The following is a 20,762-nucleotide window of genomic DNA, read 5'->3' as shown; positions in this document are numbered from 1 at the left end:
TTTTTAGCACAGTAGAAAAACACATTCCAGTCCAGCGCTGTAGTCTAGTGGTTAAGAGAGCTGAATCCCACATGACCATGGTTTGAATCTCAGCTTCTGTGGCTTGAAAAACATGTCAGACATGTATGTGTCAGTGAGTGCCCCGGAATGGAGAAAGAGGTGACAGAATTACGGCATGACCACACTCCACTGAGGTGTGCTTTCTCTGTCTCTGTCTCTGGCAAGCATACCCTTGGATAATGTTTTTAAAAAAAGAAAAAAATCTTCTTAAATATATATATATATTTTTTGAGAGGTTTTCGCTATTAGGGCGCCTGCGTTTGCCAGACAGACAGAGAGAGACAGAAAGCGAGAAATCACCCCCCAGGGGGATGGTCACGCTGCAATCCCTTCTCCTCCATTCTCCTCTTGGGATCTTGGGCATGCATGCACATGCGCCCGGCGTGAGTTTTAAGCCACTGGGTCCGGGACATGAACCACGGTCGACTACGTGGGAGTCCAGCGACATAGCCATTATGCTAACTGCTGGTTCCCTTCTTAAATATATTTTTTAACTTTTATTTATTTACTTACTTATTTTAATTTGACCAGAGAGGGACCAAGAGAGAGAAAGAGAAAGTGAAAAAGCAAGCCATCAGGTCCAGGACTCAAAACTGTGGTCAGTTATTTGGGAGTCCTGCTGGCCCCAGAAAAACACTTTCTAATAGTGATTTTGTTTTTCAACTGTATGTATTACTGTTGCATGAAGAAATGACTAAATTTAGTGTTTCTGAATTTTTTTAATCCTGAGTTTTGCAGGATCTAGGGATTTATTTTCCTGCTAGGCTGACTGAGATGCTGTCATCTCATGAACTTTGGAGAAAGAGCACCTCGCTAATTGTTTAATATCTTTAAAAGACCTTACCTCTGCAATAGTTGTTCGTAAGCCCTGAGTTATTTATGTGACCCTAGGTCTTTATCTAGCAATATGTGTATGGATTTTGGTTCCTATATAGTTTTAACTGTGGCACTAAGATATTGAACAAATCCTCTTAAGGAAGGATTTGGCATCAGTCAGCTTTCAAAAGGCTCTAAAAATTGATCATGTGTTACTAGAAAGGGTTTACTGGCTGCATCTGTTGAATAGAACATTTATTTTTATGTACGCAACTGTAAGGTAGAATGACCAAAAGATCATACAGCTTTTGTCCAAGGCTTACAGTCATAGAGGAGGAAAGGATGGAACCCTTTAAAAGTCCCTTTTTACTGGAGTTGGCAGGTAGTGTGGTGAAGGCATTCGACCGCAGTTTGAGTTCTAGATCTGTCAGCTTGCTTTCTCACTTTCCCTTTTTCTCTCTGGTTAAATTAAAAGGTAATAACAATAAAGTAAATTAAATTTCAAAAAATCCCATTTTACTAAATATACTAAGGAGGTAGTAAGGGTAAGATTTACCAATTTGTTAAAGATTCAACAGATAATACTCCATTTCTTTGTCCCATTAATGCTATGCCTCTCTATTTTTCTCATCAGTATCCTTCCTCAGACTCTATTCCTTCACCCACCCATTGGCATTGTCTTTTTTTTTTTTTTTTTGAGAGGTTTTTGCTATAGGGCGCTTGCGCTCACCAGAAAGACAGAAAGCGAGAAATCACCCCCCAGAGGGGATGGCCATGCCACAATCCCTTCTCCTCCATTCTCCTCTCGGGATCTTGGGCACACACACACACACACACACACACCTGGCATGAATTCAAGCCACCAGGTCCGGGACTCCAACCAGGATCGACTATGTAGGAGGCCAGCAACATAGCCATTATGCTAACTGCTGGTCCCTTGACATTGCTTTTTAATAAAATATATGTAATGAAATTGATCTCAGTTGAAGTCTTGTCGGGTACTGTGACGGAGCCATGGTTTTGTTTTGTTTCTAAAAAGATTGCTTATGAAAACTTGGTAAGCAGGAACAGTTCAGTGTGTATTTCACTACAAGTCTATACACAAAGTACGCAAAGTAATACTTTGTAGATAAATATGCTATCTGTACTGGAGCAATTCTGTACATTCTTTTCTTTCAGAAGAACAAAGTAACGGTACATGATTCACAGTAGGGGATTCAACTACAGAAATATCACTGTAGGTTTTTTAAATTCCCTGTATTTTCAAGTCCTATCTTTCTCTTGATCTTTAATTTGGTAAACAGTTGCAAAGAATGAACATAGCCTGATCATTTTCTTAAAAAAGAAAAATACAAAAAACAGCTTTGCCAAGGGTAATGGTTCATCTATCTCTGAAATACAGTGATTTGTGCATTTTGAAGTCAGAGCTAGCAGCTGCATTTTGTTACTATTTGAATTTAGGGAGGGGAGGAGGATGCAGCCTTTTGAGCTACCGTAATACACAAACAGATGACACCGAGCATAAGGGAACTGTTCAGCTGACCTAGCCAGAAGAAACACCTGTTCCTAGCATACCACCAGACTTAGAGGCAATGTAATGGGCGTAGTCGAAATAACTATCAAAGGAAAATAAATGCTCGGGCAGTTAAGGTCAGGTGTTTCTGATACATGACATCCGGAAAAGGCAAAACTACGGAGATAGTGAAAAAGACCAGTGGCTGCCAGGGTAGAAATGGTGGGACAGATGGGTAGGTGGAGCACAGGGGTCTTGAGGGCAGTGTCAGTATCCTGTAGGGTACTGTAATAGTGGACACATGTCACTGTACCTTTGTCAAAACCCATACAAAACGCAAGACCCCTCCTCTGAAACACCGCAGGCTCCTGCTCCCTGTGGTGTCACCTCTGATGAGCAAGTCTGACGTGTGCCACCACTCAGTCACTTTAGTGATTTTTACATGCCAGTGTACAAAGTCACTTTAACTGGATGAGAATGCCTGTTTATAAAATCATTCTCACATTGTTACTTTCACTTAATTGCACTCACACACACTTTCTTGATTAGGAATTTTAAGTAAATCCAAGTATTACATGACTTCTTAGTGGGGAAAACAGAAAACCACAGCCTGTGGGCTTTTGGCATGGTAAGTTTAGTACGCTCTCACTAACCTGCTACTTTTAGTTTTTGTCATTAAGCCCTCCCTCACCAGATTTACCCAGAATGACTCTTCTCTGGATGTCCTAAAGTTTTTCAAATCTTTGCTGTTTATTAAACAACACCCCGATTGGCTTTGTTACTGGAATTGCATCTTACTCATGGATTAGGGTCTAAAAAATGTGATAATTCTGTGTGTAGACCATGATATATGATGCTAGGAAGAACCAAAAAAAAAAAAAAAAAAAAGATGCAGGTACAGATAAAGCCTGTGACCTTTAAACTGTTCATTCATTCATTTAGTCAAGAGTGATTGAATCTCTGGTATTCGGGACTGGGGTGGAGGGAATGACACGTGTCCCCCTGCTCAGGGCTTTCATCCATTGTTTGACTGCTAATCTTCTGGAACCCTGATCTGCAGTCAGGGGGTGTGCTCCTGGGGGTTGACCAATAGCACCTAGCCAGAGCCTGGCTTCTGCTCATCTGGCTTGCTTGCCCCCTTGGTGCCCGCCATGGGGCAGGTGCTCAGTCAGTATTTGGGTGAGTTGAAGGGACTCTGCCTTGAGTTCATTCATCTGTACACAGTGAGTTCTTTGGAAAGCCGTGCGGAAGAGTGTGGTTACCTACTTCCTCTCCCCAAATTGTCATTTTATTTGTTTGGCCTCACTGAAGAACTATCACTTCAAATGCTTTTGGACATCGATCCTGTCTTACTCCTTGTTCCGTCTTCATCCTTGATCCCTCAGACGCTATAGAAAAAGGTATTGCTTCCAGAAAGTACTTTGTAAACTCATTTGGTTGATGATAATGCACTTGCCTTTTCCTTCCTCCAGTAACAAATTCTTGTACTCCTCTTAGAATATTGAAGAAGTTCTTAACCAGAGCCAGCTTCATGCTCATGTTCAATTGTCCCTCCATTCACTCTTTTAAACTGTGCACAGACATATCACACCAGTTGATGAAGGTGATTCTCATCATTTCAGAGTGGGAGTGTCACATGGGTTCCAGCGGGCCTTCTTCCCTGGTGATGGGCAGGCCGGGTCCCTGTATGGGACCTGTATGGGGCTGTGAGCCCTCTGCCAGGTGCCTTCCAGCTGCCTGTGTCCTCTGACGTCCTTAAGCTGTCCTTATGGAAAACAGAAGGTAACAAAACAGAAGTGACAGTAGATTTAATTTTTTAGATTGTTCTCTTACAGGAAGGGTTTTGTGTTTCTCAGCATTAAAAAAGATACTGGTTCCAATGTGTTTTATTGACATCAATTACCGTAAGTCTGATTCATTTTCTGCCTATTGATTTCTGCCCAAGGTGAAATTCATGACATTTCACAGAAATCATAAGTGATTTTTAAAAGGCAGACACTATTAGGGACTGTAAAAATAAGGTTTAAAGTCAGGGACACTTGAAAAAGCAATTTTTGTACCTCTTTATGAACGATTCTGTTCTAATTCTCTGTGTACATAATATAAATAAAGCCTCTATTAACTTATTCTAATAAATTCAGAATGCTATTTCTGAATTCTGAGTTAAGGCCCAAATTCATTTTATCTGCCTTAAAGTTATTCAGTAGTAGACCACCAGATCAGATTTTTGTATGTCTTTCAGTGATGATCAGTTTCATTTTTCAGATTTCTCACTCAACCTTTCTTATCTCCTTGTTCTAGTTTTATTTCTTCCTGTTTTTATTGTGATAGCATCTTTTTTATACCTGATTCCTTTATTTATTCCTACTCCCAAGTATACGTGTCATCCAAGTTCCTGATGGGCTGGACGGTAAATTTCAAAAGGTGTGGATTTATATTCTGGTGATTGGTCAGTTACCTATTTTAGAACTAGTTATCGTGTGTGTCTTGAGTACCTAGCTTTGCAGATCACAGAGTGGGAGGCCTTTCATTTCATTTTCATTTGTTCTCACTCTGTTTTTGAACCTCACTATGCCTTGTGGCTTTCTCTAAATTTAATTGACTGTTACATTATGTCTGGAGCAAAGGGAGTACATCAGGGGATGAAATCAGCCTGCCGTCTCCACCGGAGGTTGCCCTTGCCAGATTCGTAGAGGGTATCCTGTTAGGTTGTCAGGAAAGTCAGGACACATTTTTGCATAGAAAAATATGTCCTGACTTTCCTGACGACCCAGTATATTCTCCATCTTTGATTTGTGGGAAATTTATAAAGCAATTTGATATTCTTTTCATGTAGTTTTCCAAATGCACACAATTGTTTAGTGATTTATAGCTCCATTATCTTCAGCCTTGCCCCAGATCACTGTGCGAGATGACCCAACACTTCCTCAAGCTCTGGCAGGAGATTGCTGTGTACTCTGCTGCCTTTTCAACACTGACCAGTTTTGCTTCCTCCCCCCCTCCCCTCCCCCGCTACCTTTCAACTAACATGGAAGATTCTTAGATGCTTGGTTAACGTTTTTAATTTGCCAAAAGGTGCTTGTACTCACCAGAGAGATGGTGGGGGAGAGTACAGAGAGAGAGAGCCCCCCCCCCTAGTGGGGCATGGTCATGTCACAATCCTTTCTCTGATTTTCCATCCTGTCAGGATTTGGAGCAGGCATGCACATGTGCCTAGCATATTTTTTGAGCCTCTGGGACTGGGATTCAAACCACACAATTGGCCGTGCAGGATCTGGCTCCCCTAACCACTAGGTCATAGGGCCAGCCAGCGTGGTTAATTATTTGTTCAGTACATTGTCACTTTAAAATTTAAATTCAGACAGACTTGGGACTGATTAGCTAAATTTTAAGCCTTTATTACCAAAGCATTATAGTTTATCTTAATTTTTTACTGTTGAGTATATGACTTCTTACATGTTGATTATATAAACATACAAATAAATATAATAAAAATATCTTCCTCAAGTTTTTATAGTAAATTATATTGTTCACTGAATCCCAGTTATAAAGGATATAGTACTGCTTTTCACCTGAAAGCCATTTAACCTGATGATTTATGCATTTCTCAGCATGTATCTATCATACAGACTTGTGAAATTCTCTTTTCTAGTGAGATTTAGGATTAGCAGAATTTGTTGAGCATACATACTGTTGAAGATCTGGTTTCCAAAACTTAGGTCAGCCACCTCTCCCATTTCTGTATGTATCTTCCTACTCAGCAACCACTGCAAGAGTTCTAGGAAATGTCTACCCTGAGCGTTCACTCACTGCATTTGCTACAGGACATGTGCACTCCCTGGAGAGAGAGAGACAGAGAAAGAGGGAGAGTGAGAAGGCACCCTTTGGGAGGGCAGTCCCCACTGCAGTCCCATCTCCATTCTCTTCTCAGGATTTGGGGCCTGTGTGCAGTTTTCATGTTTTTCAAGTCACCAGGCCCACGGTTTGAAGTATGCAGCCAGCCATGTGGGATCCAGTCACCTCAACCACCAGGCCCCCAGCTAGCCCAGCTTGCTGTGTTTTAGATTTTCACCTTTACCTGCACTCCTGCTTCTGTCTAGCTGTGCCTGTCCATTTCTTTTTTTTTTCTTAAGAATTATTTAACTTCCTTTATTTTTTATTTATTTTATTTTATTTATTCATTCATTTATTTTAATTTGATCAGAGAGAGAGAGAGAGAGACAAACACACAGAAAGAAGGAAAGTGAGAAAGCAAGCTACCAGGTCCAGGACTTGAACCATGGTCAGCCATGTGGGAGTGTCCAGCACCTTAACCACCATTCCACCTGCTGGTCCCGTGCCTGTCCATTTCTAAGAGCCAGTAGCTTCCTTAAAGTACCAGGTAAGCTGCATAGTCACAGACAGCCATCTGCAGAACCACGATGTGCAGGGGCAGGCGTGCTGGGTGATGGGAGCTGCGTGTACCTCCCTGAGGTTCCAGTGAGTGAAAGGTACCCGGGGAGATTTCAACCATTCAAAAATAACCCATTTTGCTTTGAATCCACATTTTAATAACTATTTTGGTAATCTCTACCGATAATTTGTGTGGATCAACTGAAAAAATTCCAGTAACTTTTGTTTTATAACAAATGACTGAGAAAATAAGATTGGGTGAGACATTGCTTGTATGCCTTTCCTTTCAGAGCGCTTGTGTTTTACAGAGTGAGCATGTTGGTATAGCGCTAAGGACTCAGATAGCCATTGCTATCTTCTGATGATCATGACTCTATTGCAGAAAGAGAACATCAGGAACAATAAAAGCCATGTTGGAACTTTCTGGTAATTCAGTCAACACAGTTTTGTTGAGGACATGCTCTGGACTCTGCCCTGAGTTAGGGATGGAGGGAGTCTAGGGTATTCTTTTCTCTTTTAACTGAGAAAAGCTAGCAGTTTATTATAATTTATTTTATGTAACTAACGATCTAGGAAGTTTGCAGCCATCAGCTGTTCCAGGGCAATTTCGGGTGCAGTTGGGAATTCAGGGATCTCAGTGGAGCTGTTAGCGTAGCGAACCTTGTAGGTAAAATACATGATATTTCTGATAACACAAGTGAAGGAATCGCTCTAAAATTGACCTCATTGTTTACGTTCTCAGCAAACTGACCAGGGCCGCCCAACACGACTTTGATTGTTCCTGATGTTCTCTTTTTGCAGTAGATTCACGATCATCAGAAGATAGCAATCTGACATCCATGGGCTCAGGGCCTTCATACTCACCTTACGTTTCCTCCTCTCCATCCGTTGTGTTCTTAGGAACTTTTACTTTGCTTCCACAGGAACTTTAGTAGTTTTCCCAGTGGGTTCCAGGGCAGCTGGAGGAAGTATTTCTGCTGGGTCACAGATGCCTTCTGAGTCTAGGGTGTTTTTGCTGGACCCCCACCTGCTGCCAGGGATGCTGTCTACCTCTTTGCTTGTTGGGTAGTTTCAAAACGAGTAATGCAGTTGACCGCAGTTGACCGTGGAGCCAAGACCTTCACTCAGTTGTGGGACTGAAGAGAAGAGAGTAAAAACCCAAACTTAACAACGTGCTTAATATAAACATGAAGCTATTTCTCTTCGGCTGGGCTGGCTTTTATGCCTGTGTGTTCTCAAGAGAAGTAGAAATCACAAATCAAAAAGTTGTCAGTTTTCCACCCAAGTTTGACTTTTCGCCTTATTGGATTTAGGAGCTATCTGAATAATGGATAATGAGCTTTCCTGGGTGAATATAAAATTCATTCCCTCTGGGCCCTAATTTATCCTCTGCCAGAGTTTTATAAGTATGTTACCCTTTCCAGTTTGCTGGGAAATCATCTGTCTTATTAAGCGAGTTAGAGTGGGGGACGTCAGGACTGGCAGCTTTGGAAATGACCCAGGTGATGTTGGGTCCTGCCCTGCCCACATCTTGCCTGCTTTTAGGTCCCCAGCTCAGGGAGATGCTTTGAGTAAACTTGGTAAGATTCATGCCTTTTGGTTTTATTTGCCAGAGGATGTGTGTGCTTGCCAGAGAGAGTGGCAGGGAGAGAGAGACAAAGTAAGAAATATCCCTTGTGGGGGATAGTCCCTCCACATTCTCTTCTCCTTTGTTATCCTCCCGGGATTTGGGGCACACATGTGCCTTGGCCATGCAGGATCCAGCCGCTTTAACCACTCTGCCACCAGCTGGCCCTGTTTGTGACTTTCTAGCCCAGCTAAATCAGACCTTTGCGAGAGCTTGCCTTTTTTCTTTCATGAAAATGATTTGCCACAGATCACTTTGGGTGCCCAACGTCTACATAAAACGACACCGTGAAATTCAAGCTGTTTACCTGTCAGCTTGGACCCACATAGCCCGTCATTCGGCCCCACATCCTCAGGCTCACTTCCCTTCACTGGGATCGGAGAGCAATGGGGGGCCCGCACAGTGGAGTCCTCGCTAGAGCAAGTGGGCTCTGGAAAACAGTGAGAAAGGGGCCCAGGAGGAGGGATAGCTGCAAAATATATTTGCTACATGTTGATAGATTCAGTTTCCTACTTTAACAGTTTTAATTTAGTGCAATCTAACCCTGAAATGCTGAAGCACATGCTGAAGGATTCCTGGCAGATTCGGTGTTTCTGTTTATGGGACACTTCTGGGAACCTATTTCATGGCAAGTTTATTATTTCCTCTTTGGCTTGGCTCCGAAATTTGCCCAGCAGTCATCTTATCAGTTTTCGGGCTTCGTTTCGTTTTCTCTGTGGAAATTATACACACTTGGTGGATTAGAAGTGGTTTTAAATCTTTGGTCAATGTAATGGAAGATGTCCTCGGGATATTTTGTACTTGTGATGAAAGTCTAGTTAAACTGTTTGTTAGTCATAGGTCTGCTTTTCCACAACTGTCAGTTAGTTTACCCTCCTCCCCTTTTGTTTAGGTTTATTTATTTTTCCATGAGAAAGACAGGCACTCTCAACAGGGTCTTCACACTGTAGCTCACTCCATCCTAGGTCTTGGCCTGTGCGCGTGGACACAGTGTACAGGGAGATCCCAGAATCTTCCATGTTTGTTCCTCATGTTACCCCTGCGCTACCGCCTGACCCCACGAAGTTAGCTGGTTTTGCTATAGGGCGGGCGCCACCACGCCCGAAGGTAGCAGGTTTTGGTATAGAATGCAGGCATTGTTTTGCTGTAATTCAGAAAACCTTTGTGGTATAGTAGTCAACTTACTTTCTTCCAAACCACTAATATTAACTACCTTTAGTTGTATAGGTACTTCTCACTCCTTCGTTTTAGACTATTTTATCATGCTGTTAAACGAAGTGCAAACACTTGTACTCAGAGCATGCATGCCCTTCTCCTGTGCCATTCTAACGTAGGACAGAAGGGATTTTCCAAACAGTGTGAGTCCTAGTAGGTTTTCTTCAAAGATTTTTGCTATAGGGCGTGTGCACTCACCAGAGAGACAGAAAACAAGAAATCAGCCCCGAGGGGGGATGGCCATGCCGCCATCCCTTCTCCTCCATTCTCCTCTCAGGATTTGGGGCATGCATACACACACGCCTGGCATGAGTTTAAGCCACCAGGTCCAGTACTCGAATAGTGTTGGACTATGTGGGAGTCCAGCAATGTAACCATTACGCCATCTGCTGGTCCCATGTTTTCTTCTTACTGCCTCTGTGCTACCACTGTCATTGAAGACACTGCCATCCTTTTCCTGGATTCTTGCCTTCGTTTCCTAACCCTGTCCTTTCTTCCACCATTGACTCCTCACCATCTCTTCTGCTATATCTCAGCTAAGAGGGATCCTGGCATTGCTGTGCTCAGAGATCCGCCGTAACTTCCCGTACAGCTCGCAGTGCTCAGAACTGTTTGTAGGCCCCAATGTGCGCTCTTTTGATTTGGAACTTCTGCACGGTTCCCTTCGCTCCTCCACCCATAGTGGCTTTCTTGCTCTCCTTCAAATGTGCCACACAGCGCCCCACGGTCCCTAGTGCTATGTACCTAGTACAGTGTACCTCGTACCTAGTTTCCAAGCATCCCGGTGGCCTGCCCCTTACCTCTCAGCTGTCTGCCGCAGTGTCCCTTTTACTGGGAAGTCTTCCACAACTATCTTCGTGAAAGAATCCTGCCCAACTTTCTCTTGTTTTTGCTTTATTTTTCAGTTCAGCACTTACATCTGAGATAGGATATATTTTGTTTGTCTCTCCCTTGAGAAGGTAAGGTTTATGAAGGAAAAGAATTTCATCTGTTTGGTTCTTTGCTGTAGTCCCAGTATCTGGAGCAGGACCTGGCCCACAGTAGGCTCTTTATGTCTTTTGAATAAACATTGACCATCTGAAATCTAATTTTTGTTTAGTGACTAATCCCAAAATTATAGAATAATACGAAAAATATTACCTGAATAGAAATGAGAATAAGCCTTACGAACTTCCTGCCTGGCAGTCCCACTGAGTTTAGGAGACAGAGGTTGGAACTCGGAGAGGTTGAAATAGCTGGAATTTGCCAAGCTGAACAGGAGATGGAGCTGTGCAGGGGAAGGGCTCCTCCAGGCTCCCTGGGCTTACCTTGAGTCTTGGGCTGAATACAATGTGCACTTCGAGGGTGACTCCATGAGCCTGAATAAAGAACAGTTGTTGAAAAGGGACAGTTCTCAGCCTTTGTTCAAATTGAAACGATTGAGGAGAGAGAAACCTCTGTAATATGTAGGTCACTCCGTAGAAATACCCAAGTAAAAATGATTAAATATGTAAAAGAAAAGGTCGAATAGTGCAATCCATAGCTAAATCAGAAAATAGAAACACGGAGATGACAGCTGATAAATTAACATGGGACATAAGGACATCAAGACAGCGAGTGGGGTTTTTTTCTTTTTACTTTTTAAATTTGTCGTAGGGCACACGCACTCACAAGAGGCAGAGAGGGAGAGAGGGAAAGGAAGAAAACATACCTCAGAGAGGATGACGACACTACAGTTTCTTCCTTCTCCACTCCTCTTGGCATTTAGGGCTTGGACACACCGGCATGTTTTTTAAACTTCCAGGTCAGGGACTCAAACCATACAGTCAGCCATATGGGATCCAGCACCGTAACCACGCCACCTGGCTGGCCCCAGAAACTGTAGGTTTAAAGAAAGTAAGAACATAATGAGAGGATAAACGGAAGGTAAAGAACTGAATAGTTCTTCCAAAGAAGCAAAATAATGTCTGAAATGAACATGTCACTGGATGAGATCAATAGCAGTTGAGACTCTCCAGAAGAAAAGAAGGCAGTGACCTTGAAGAGCGTGCTGAAGCGCACGTTGTGTGATTCCTGGCACGTTCGGGGTTGGTGTTTATGGGCCGCTCCTGGACACGTGCTGCCCCCATCTCAGACTGCTCCCCCAGGCTTTCTCCTTCCAGCCGCCCTCAACCCTTGGAGCTACTGATTCCAGCTTGTATATTTCTCCAAATTTCCAAGCAAAGTGTTTATCTTTTTATTCATTAGTTTAAACCTTAATTAAAGTAGAAGATTTGAGGGCCAGTGGGTGTCATGGTGGTTAAGGGCGCTGGACTCCCTCATAATAGACCACAGTTTGAATCCTGACCGTCTTGCTTTCTCACTTTCTCTCTCTCTCTCATTTTGTCTCTCTCTGGTCAAATTAAAATAAATTTCTCTCTCTCTCTCTCTCTCATTTTGTCTCTTTCTGGTCAAATTAAAATAAATAAATGAAATTAAGTTAAATAAGAGAATTTTTTTAAAAAGAGAGAATTTGGTTTTCTTAAACAGTTTTTCCTGTTAAAAAAGCTGCCTTCTGGGGGCTGGTAGGTGGTGTGGTGGTTAAGGTACTGGACTCCCATATGGCTGACCACGGTTCAAGTCTCGGACCTGGTGGCTTACTTTCTCACTTTTCCTCTCTCTCTCACTTTCTCATTCTGTCCCTCTCTGGTCAGATTAAAATAAATAAATAAATAAAATTGAATACTATAATTCTTTAAAAAAAAAAAAAAAACCTGCCTTCCCTCCTCTTGTTTTCCTCTCCCCCACTCTCAATACTTTTCACTTCCACTCTTCAGTTAAGTCAGTAATTATTATTTACCTCTCTTACCTATGCACAGTCACGGATAGTGTTGTGCTAAATGTACTGTTTCCTCTATTAAAATTTTTCCCATAGTGAGACCAGCAAATGGCATAGTGGTTACGTTGCTAGATTCCCACATAGTAGACCACAGTTCGAGTCCCAGACCTGACAGCTTAAATCACATTAGGCATGTGTGCATATGTGCCCAAGATTTGGAAAGGAGAATGGAGGAGAAAGGATTGCAGTGTGGCCATCCTCCCTGGGGCAGGGGGGGGGGGTGATTTCTTGCTTTCTGTCTCTGTCTAGCAAGCTCACGCACCCTATAGCAAAAATCCCCCCCCAATTTTTTTCCCTGTAGCTATTTTTTCATCTGTGTAGGGATCTTTGTATCTATTGCTAATTCTTTCTATACTGTTTTGTAGTCTCTCAGAACCATTTTCCATAAGGTCAGTGGATACTGGCCAATATATACTGGAACACAATGCACTCCACACATATAACACACTTTTCAAGTAGTCACAGTAAAAGAAGAGTGAAAGGAAGCAGATGGCATGGTATGTAGTATATTTTATTCAATAATTGACCTAGTTTGTTCAAAATGTCTTTTCAACAAGTAATATTTAACATATTTGAGATATTTTACTTTCTTTTTTTAATATATACACTTCTAGCATTCTCTTTTCAGACTGGTCACATGTAGTCGGTGTGGGGGACAGGTGTTTGCAGGCAGTTGCTCCTCGGCAGGCTTGTTGGCAGGCTTGTTCTCGGCCGTCTCTTCTGGAAGCTGCTGTCCTCCTGTCTGGGTGGCTGGTCTGCCCCATGGCAGTCATCTTGAGGCTGACTTTGCTTTGCTTTTCAGTGGAGCATCCATTTCCTGGAGTGGGGTCTTTTCATTTCCCTCCAGTAGTCTGACCAGTAGACACAGTCTGACCCTGTGTCTGGAGCTTGGTTGTCACCTGGATCTTACCCACCACCATTGTTGTGGGGATTACCTTTGCCCTCCTTGGATCCTTCCCCACCCCTGTGTATCCCATCTCTTTCTTTCCTTGGCCTATTTCTTTACTCAGGTAGGTGGAAGTCATGCTCCAGATTGTTGAGAAAAGGGAACATGAGTGGTAAAGTTTTTGAGACCCTGCATGTCAAGAATGTTTCCTTTTTTTCTTGAGACATTTTGCTAGAGGGCACATATGCTTGCCAGAGAGACAGAGACAGAGAGACAGAAAGCAAGAAATCACCTCCCAAGGGGACAGCCATACCACAGTCCCCTCTCCTCTCAGGATTTTGGGCATGTAGGCACGTGTGCCGGCATGAGTTTCAAACCTCCGGGTCCGGGACTTGAACCACAGTCAACCATGTGAGAATCCAGCAACATAACCATTATGCCATCTGCTGGTCCCGAGAATGTTTTTATTGTCCCTTCTTACTGTGACTTTTGGGCTGGGTATGGAATTCTAGGTTGGAAATAATTTTTCTTCAGCATCTTGAAAGCTTCACCCTATCGCTGGCCAACTTTCAGTGTTCCTGTAGTCAGGAGCCAATCTGGTTACCTCATCCTGTGAAAGTGAACTGCGTTTTTCTTCTCAGAAACTTAGAGTATTCTCTTTGTCCTCAGGCAGGATTCTATAATTGTACCCTAATGTGCCTTAGAATTAGTCTGTTTTATCATTATAATAAATATCGGTTGGGCCTGGGAAATAAATAACTTGATGTTTTCTCTCTTTGGTGTGGTTTGGTTTTCATTCATTTAATTTTTTTTTTTTTTTTGGCTTTACTTTCTGACAGGATTTTTACTTTTATCGGACTCTTCAATTGAGAAGTCATTTGTCATTTTTGCTATCTTGTTTGTAAATTCCAAAAGACATTTAAAAAAATTTTTATATAACACCCTATTCTTAATTCGTGAGTACAAGATTCTTCCTTACTTTTCTGAGTATATATTAATAACATAGAACTTAAATCTTCCTATTTTCTGCAGTTGATTTCCTCTAGGGTGGTTTTTTTCCTGATTTGGGGCTTTTATTTTTCTGTTAGGGCTTTGTTTTTTTGTTTTTCCTCCTCTCCTCAGTAGGGTCTGTACTGGCAGGCTGAGAGCCCGAGCAGGTATCAGGGCCGTTGATGTGGACTGGCCACAGGGCCTCTAGGTGCCCGTTGTCGTACACTCTGGTTCTTGTCTGGTCAGATCTTCTGGGAGTACGCTGCCTCCTCCTGGCAGCAGTGTGAGTGTCAGATGGGGAAAGAGGATTTGGGGTGCTATGTGTTGCTTAAACAGAGTTGCTCACACCTGCTGTTTTTGGTGGGGCACTCACACTTTCCACTGTGCGATCTAGCTGCAGTCCAGAAACCTTCTGATTTATGTTTTCCGGGAAGCAGGTCTCCAGATTTCTGTCCAAGTGTGAGGTGACTGTCCTGCTGCTGCATGAGAGGGGGTGGGATGGGATGGCACCTGGCTCTTCTCAGCTGCCACCCCCCAAGGGTGGCAGCACTTCCTGGGCCCCTGGAGGAATCCAGGCGGAGATTCAGGGCTCTCGACCTAGCTGCAGCCGGCTTGTGCCTGCACTGTCTCGGGCTGGAGCCTCTAAGCAGCCTGGTTGTGGCCTCTGGAATCCTGCGCTGTTTTCTCTATGCCTCTTCTCCCCTGTGGATTTGTCTTTCTCTTTTAAATTGTAGTAAAACACACAAAACATCCGGTTCACCATTTTAACTGTTTTTAGGTATACAGCTTAGTGGCATTAAGTATACGTGTGTTGTTGCAGTTTTGTCTTTTAATGAGAAGAAAACACGAAGTTCTCGTGAAAGGATTGTTCGGTGTGATTATGGTAGTGTCTTAGGAGAGCGGGATTAGACGTGTGCTGCGGTTTTCTGACCCGCAGGGATGAGGGCTCTTTACCACCGCCCAAGAAAGCGGTTGGATAGTTTGTTGGCGTGAAAGTGCATTTTATCTGTTCCTAGTAACTGGCTTTACAGAAGGTTACAGTTAGAACTCCCAGGTCTGGCGCTCAAGGCCTACCCACCTGCATCCTCCAGCCATCTGCCGTTCCTCCCCACAGCCTACTCACTGTTCCTGGCATAAGATGCCATCTCCAGCCCCCTTGCCTTGGCAGTGCTGGGTGTTCCTGAGTGAGAGGCACCACCCTCCCTCCTACTCTCAGCCTCTTCCTCATCTTTCCAGCTTCCAGACCCACGCCGCTGCCTTCTGCTCTAGGTCTGTGGTTGCTCCCTTCTCTTTTCCTCCCATGACTTTGGCCACAGCTCTGAGTGATCAGCCTGCCTTTCCCAGTCTGCCTGGCTCTGCTCAGTGTCTGTTTCTGCCCCAGGTCTTCCTCAGTGCCTGACAGGTGGCTGGTGCCCAGTCACCATCTGGGTGAATTCTGAATGCCAGAGATCTCCAGAGAGAACTCTATGCTTTTTTGTAGGACATCCGACATGAAGCCAGTGACTTCCCATGCAGAGTGGCCAAACTTCCTAAGAACAAAAACCGAAACAGGTACAGAGACGTCAGCCCCTGTAAGTATCCACATGGTCCCCGCCAGCTTCCCTCTGGCCCAGCTGCAGGCCTTTGGTCAGGGCTCCTGCAGCCAGGGCTCTGGCAGTACGTTGACAGCAGGAGAGGGTTCTGACTTGATTGTTCCCTGTAGCAGAGACCTGAGACGCTGATGGCAAAGACTCATTTTTCACCATTGTAGAATGGGTAAGGTCTCAGTTCTGGAAAATTTAACCAAGTTCAAAGCACTTCTTCGGCTTACTGTGTGTGTGATGAGTCATTTTCCTACCAGCTGAGGTGGCGTGGAACAGGCATGCCACAACCTGCTCTGGGTGACTCAGCATCCGTGTCATAGAGCCTGAGCATGGTGTGGAACTGCAGCGGTCTCAACACAGGCTTTCAGGGTCAGAACTGTCACCCCCCGCAAGATACGCAAGTCAGCTGTGCTTGCCAAGCCCCCGCTCCACCCCACGTCCGCCACCTTCCGTATGCTTCCTCCTCTCCTGCTGCTGTCACTTAGAGTCGGCAGTGTGCCTGCTGGCCTCTGGTGGCTGCCTCAGCCTTCTGAGTGCCTTGGCTCACAGTCTCCCGGTATCTCGAAAACTGATAACTCAGCATGTTACAGGACCTGAGTTTTCTGCCCCTCCAGGCCCTGGGGGCCTCAAAGACTCCCCTCCAGGGCCCGTAGACATTGTGGTTTGTGCAGCCCCGTGTCTGCTGACATCCCTCCCCACGGCAGTGTGCACCTCCAGGGACACAGAAGAGTCAGGTTAGTCCTCTAATGGGCGCTCCCTACGTGCCCAGCACCAAGGCTGGTGGTGGCTGTCTGTGCTGTCATGGGAGGTTGGCAGGGCATGCTGCCCAGACTTGTCCAGTGCCCAGGGTCCTGGGCGGGTGTGAAAATGGACTGAAAATTGGTGCAGAACATGTACCTCCTGGCCTGCATCCGTGGTTCCCTGCCTGGGTTCATACCATAGCTCTGCCTCTCAGAGCTGTGAGGTTAGGTGCAGGTCCTGTCCTCTGCTCGTCAGTAGAACAGGAGTGTGTGCAGATGGAATGGACCTACATAAGCCACGAGCCCAGTGCCCGCCCACCGTAGTAAGTGCTCAGTAAGTTGGCCCCAGGACAGCTGAAGTGCAATTCTAGGTCCTCAGGTGACACACGACAGTGCCCCTACTCCAGCACTCTTGCTTTGTTTAGCAAGTCTAGGCCGAGGCACCTCATAGAAGTATTTGTCTGAAATGAAAACCTCACTGATTCTGCTGTGAAGTCTTGGCCAGAAACATCTGGACAGCCAGTCTGAGTGCAGCATGGCTACTGGTCATCTCTTCTACCTGCTGCCAGGGCACCCTGGGCCTGCAGCTTCTGCTGTATTGACTCTGAATCTGGGAACAGTGTTGCCTTTAATATTCCTTGCTACATTGTATTTTTATTTTTACTTTCTTGTCATAGGACATGTTTACCCACTGGAGGGTGGGCAGAGGGAAAGTGAGAAATCCCTCCTTCCGGGGGGATGGCCACACTGCAATCCCTTCTCCTCCAATATCCTCCTGGGATTTAGTGCATGTACACATACTTGCCCAGTGTGATTTTTCAAGCTGCTGGGCCTGGGCCTTGAACTGCAGTTGGCCATGTGAGAGCTCAGCACCTTAAGCATCATACCATTTTCTGGCCCTCTTATTGCATTTTTTAATAATTTCTCACCTAAATGGCTTTATGAACCAGTTTTTTTTTTTTTAAGAATTACTTTTTATTTAACTTTATTTATTTATTGGTTTGTTTTAATTTGACCAGAGAGGGACAGAGAGAGAAAGAGAGAAAGCAAGCCACCAGGTCCAGGACTCAAATCGTACTCCTGCACCCTTAACTATTGTGCTACCTGCCAGTCCCTCAACCGTTTTTTTTTTTTTTTTTAATAATTATTTATTTAATTTTATTCATTATTATTGTTATTTCTTTTAGCAGTCATCAAAGAGAGGTAGGAAGAAAAAGAGAGAGGAGGAAAGGGAGAAAACAAGCTGCCAGGTTCAGGACTCGAACCGTGGTCAACCATGTGGGAGTCCTGCATCCCAACCACTACACTTCTTGTTGGCCCCTTACAAACCAGGTTTACAGAGAAAAAACATTCTTTCTGGAAACAGTTCCCAAACTTATTCACCCCCAGTCTCACTCCTCAGCTTTTTTTTCTCCCTTCCACTCCCCTCCAGTAGAAAAAGTAATTTGCTATTAAGCTTATAGAGCAAATAAGGAGAAAGGTGACCTGCTATGTGGCTCCCAGGGCTGGGGACGATGACAGCAGAGGCTGGCAGTTCGCGGACATGTGCCTCTCCCAGGGGCTGTGCACTCTTTCTCTTATAACGCTCTCGTGACCTTCCACACAGCAAGCGGCAGAACCACGCTCGGAGGCCAAGTTGTTTGTCGAAAGTGCCCAGGACTGTTGGAGCCCACTCAGCATAACCCACCAGTGCCAGCCCCACAATGTTTCTGGAGACCTTTTACCTCCATGAGCCACTTAACAAGTTACCCTCCGTAATGAGAAACAGTATCCAGACAGTGGCTAGTTTGCAGTGAAGTCTCTCTTTGGAATCTTTCTTTAGAACCAAAGGCCCCAAGCCTCTTGTCCTCGTTAATTTTCCCATTGGTCTGAGAGAGAGGATAGTGCTTATGCGTGGTCACCTGAGTTCGCTGTCCCCTGTGCTGTGCCAGAAATAAAAACACCTGCTCTCGTTTCTGTACTAAAGGACAAGGAGAGACCCCTTGGGGCCATTGTTTTTGTGTCAGAGTACTTGTAAGAGAAAATGGGTGGCCATGTTTTTTTCAGTAACCTCAGGCGGAACTTACACGTTGGGAGAGTTTATTTCTAAAAACAAATCTAAAAGTTACAGTTAATATACGGCTAGTATTTTGGATTTAGAGTTTTTACTTTTAAAAAAAGAATTTTCTTTAAAAATATCTGATCATGACATGTTCTAAATTTGAAAAATTTGGAATCCTTAAGTACTTGAACTTAAAAATAATCCTCGTATAAAAGAATTCAAGGTAGGAACCAGCAGTTAGCGTAATGGCTATGTTGCTGGACTCCCACGTAGTCGACCGCGGTTCGCGTCCCACACCCCGTGACTTAAAACTCACGCCAGGCGCTCCAACAGTCCTGGGCACTTTCGACAAACAACTTGGCCTCCGAGCGTGGTTCTGCCGCTTACAGTGTGCGTCCCCAAAATCCCGAGAGGAGAAAGGAGGAGAAGGGATTGCGGTGTGACCATCCCCCCTGGGGGGTGATTTCTCGCTTTCTGTCTCTCTCTGTTTGTCTGGCGAGGGCACGAGCACTATAGCAAAAAAAAAAAAAAAAAAAAAAGAATTCAAGGTATAGCTTTTAACATGGCTATCTACTTAGGTCACTTAAAGGTCAATCCATTGGACTCAGGTGAGGTTGAAGAGCTTGTATGTCCTACTGGCTGTGGACTCACTGTACAGTGACAGCTGTGGGGACCAGTGACATTTTTGGTGGATTTTGTTTCCTTCTAGAGATGTAAGCCCCTGTGTGGTTTTACCCTGTGAAAGTTGGTGTCGGGGTGGGAGAGCAGATCCTGTGAGGCCCACCACATTCTGGGGAGAGTGAGAAGGATCCTAGCAAGGTGTGGCCTCAGCACACATTTCCCCAGTAGGGCAGAATCTGTGTATTGCTACGACTGTTGCTATTTGGTGCTAAGTTTCAGATGCTTGAGAAGACCTTTTAGAAAGCACCAGTCAGCCATGTCGGTGACTGACCTCCACTCCGAGGGCAAGACCTCAGCCTGTGAGCGCCTGAGCATCATCGACTCCCCTCGGCTTTCCTGGGGCACCCCTGTGTGTAGACACTGGGTCCCAGGTCAGCCTCTGAGTTCTGCTTGCCTTTCAGTTGACCACAGTCGGATTAAGCTCCATCAAGAAGACAACGACTACATCAATGCTAGTTTGATAAAAATGGAAGAGGCCCAGAGGAGCTACATTCTCACCCAGGTAAGTGCATCGTCTGCATTTGGAGGGATCGTTTTTGACTTAATCTCTGCCAAGAGTTTTAGAATGCTGTTATCCACACCCCACATAAAATCCTTTAGAAGGTCGGATTTTAAACATCAAAAAGGAGTAAGGAAAGAGAAGTTCTTCCCTGGGAGATGGAGTTTGGTCTCGGTGCTCGTCTTTTCTGGGAAGTATGCCATGATGATGTGGGGAACGAGAGCTTTCAGAAAGCCTTGGTAGGGCTGGCCCATGGCCTAGTGGTTGCGATGAGCGGGATCCCACGTGGCTGACTGCAGTTTAGACCTGACCCCTACAACCTGAAGGACACGTGCGCACGCACGTGTGTTAGTGTGTGCCCCAAACCCAGACAGGAGGGAGAATTGAGGACAAGGGATTGCGGCATGGCAGAACCCCGCTGCATGCTACTTCCTCCTTCCTCTCCCTCTCGCTCTGTCTCTTTGTGGTGAGCACATGCGTCCTCTGGCAATTAATAACCGCAAAAAAGAAAACCTCATTAAAATGCCGGCAATGCCTATGGTCTGTTGACAGAGGCAGTGGAGCCATGGCTGGAGACGGGCCTGTGCCCACATCGATTTCAGACGTATTTGCCCCTGAGCGTCCAGCGCTCCCGATGGCAGGTCTAAGAAGGTTCCAGTAGGCCAGAGACCTCTGTCCGGACAGCCATTCAGAGTTCCTCCAGCTGGTCCTCATTCTTTGATCCAGAAAAGTGCATCATTAGATTACATGAGCAAGCACAAAAACTCACTTAAAATGGCCGTTGGTCTTTGTCATCTTCATGGAATGATTATGAAAGTGGTTTAATAACTGGGCCTCTTCAAGGATAATAGTATGTGTCCCA

At 44.7% G+C, this 20,762-nt stretch overlaps 1 protein-coding gene across 3 annotated transcripts in view; it reads left to right on the top strand.

Annotated features, from left to right (window-relative positions):
* The window catches only part of PTPN1 (protein tyrosine phosphatase non-receptor type 1), a 74,789-nt gene that overhangs the window by 38,861 nt on the left and 15,166 nt on the right, over nt 1-20,762 (top strand). For 2 of the 3 annotated variants that reach the window (XM_027775093.1, XM_006141273.3), the window contains exons 2-3: nt 15,837-15,927; nt 19,803-19,903. In XM_027775093.1, coding sequence (XP_027630894.1) covers nt 15,837-15,927; nt 19,803-19,903 — 192 coding nt within the window. The remainder of the gene's footprint in view (nt 1-15,836; nt 15,928-19,802; nt 19,904-20,762) is intronic. The other variant, XM_027775094.1, reaches the window with a different exon arrangement.

The sequence above is a fragment of the Tupaia chinensis genome, unplaced genomic scaffold, assembly GCF_000334495.1.
Source record: "Tupaia chinensis unplaced genomic scaffold, TupChi_1.0 Scaffold000049_1, whole genome shotgun sequence".
In the NCBI taxonomy this organism is placed as follows: domain Eukaryota; kingdom Metazoa; phylum Chordata; class Mammalia; order Scandentia; family Tupaiidae; genus Tupaia; species Tupaia belangeri.
Note: the sequence above shows the minus strand (reverse complement) of the source record. Positions and strands in the feature narration are given on the sequence as shown.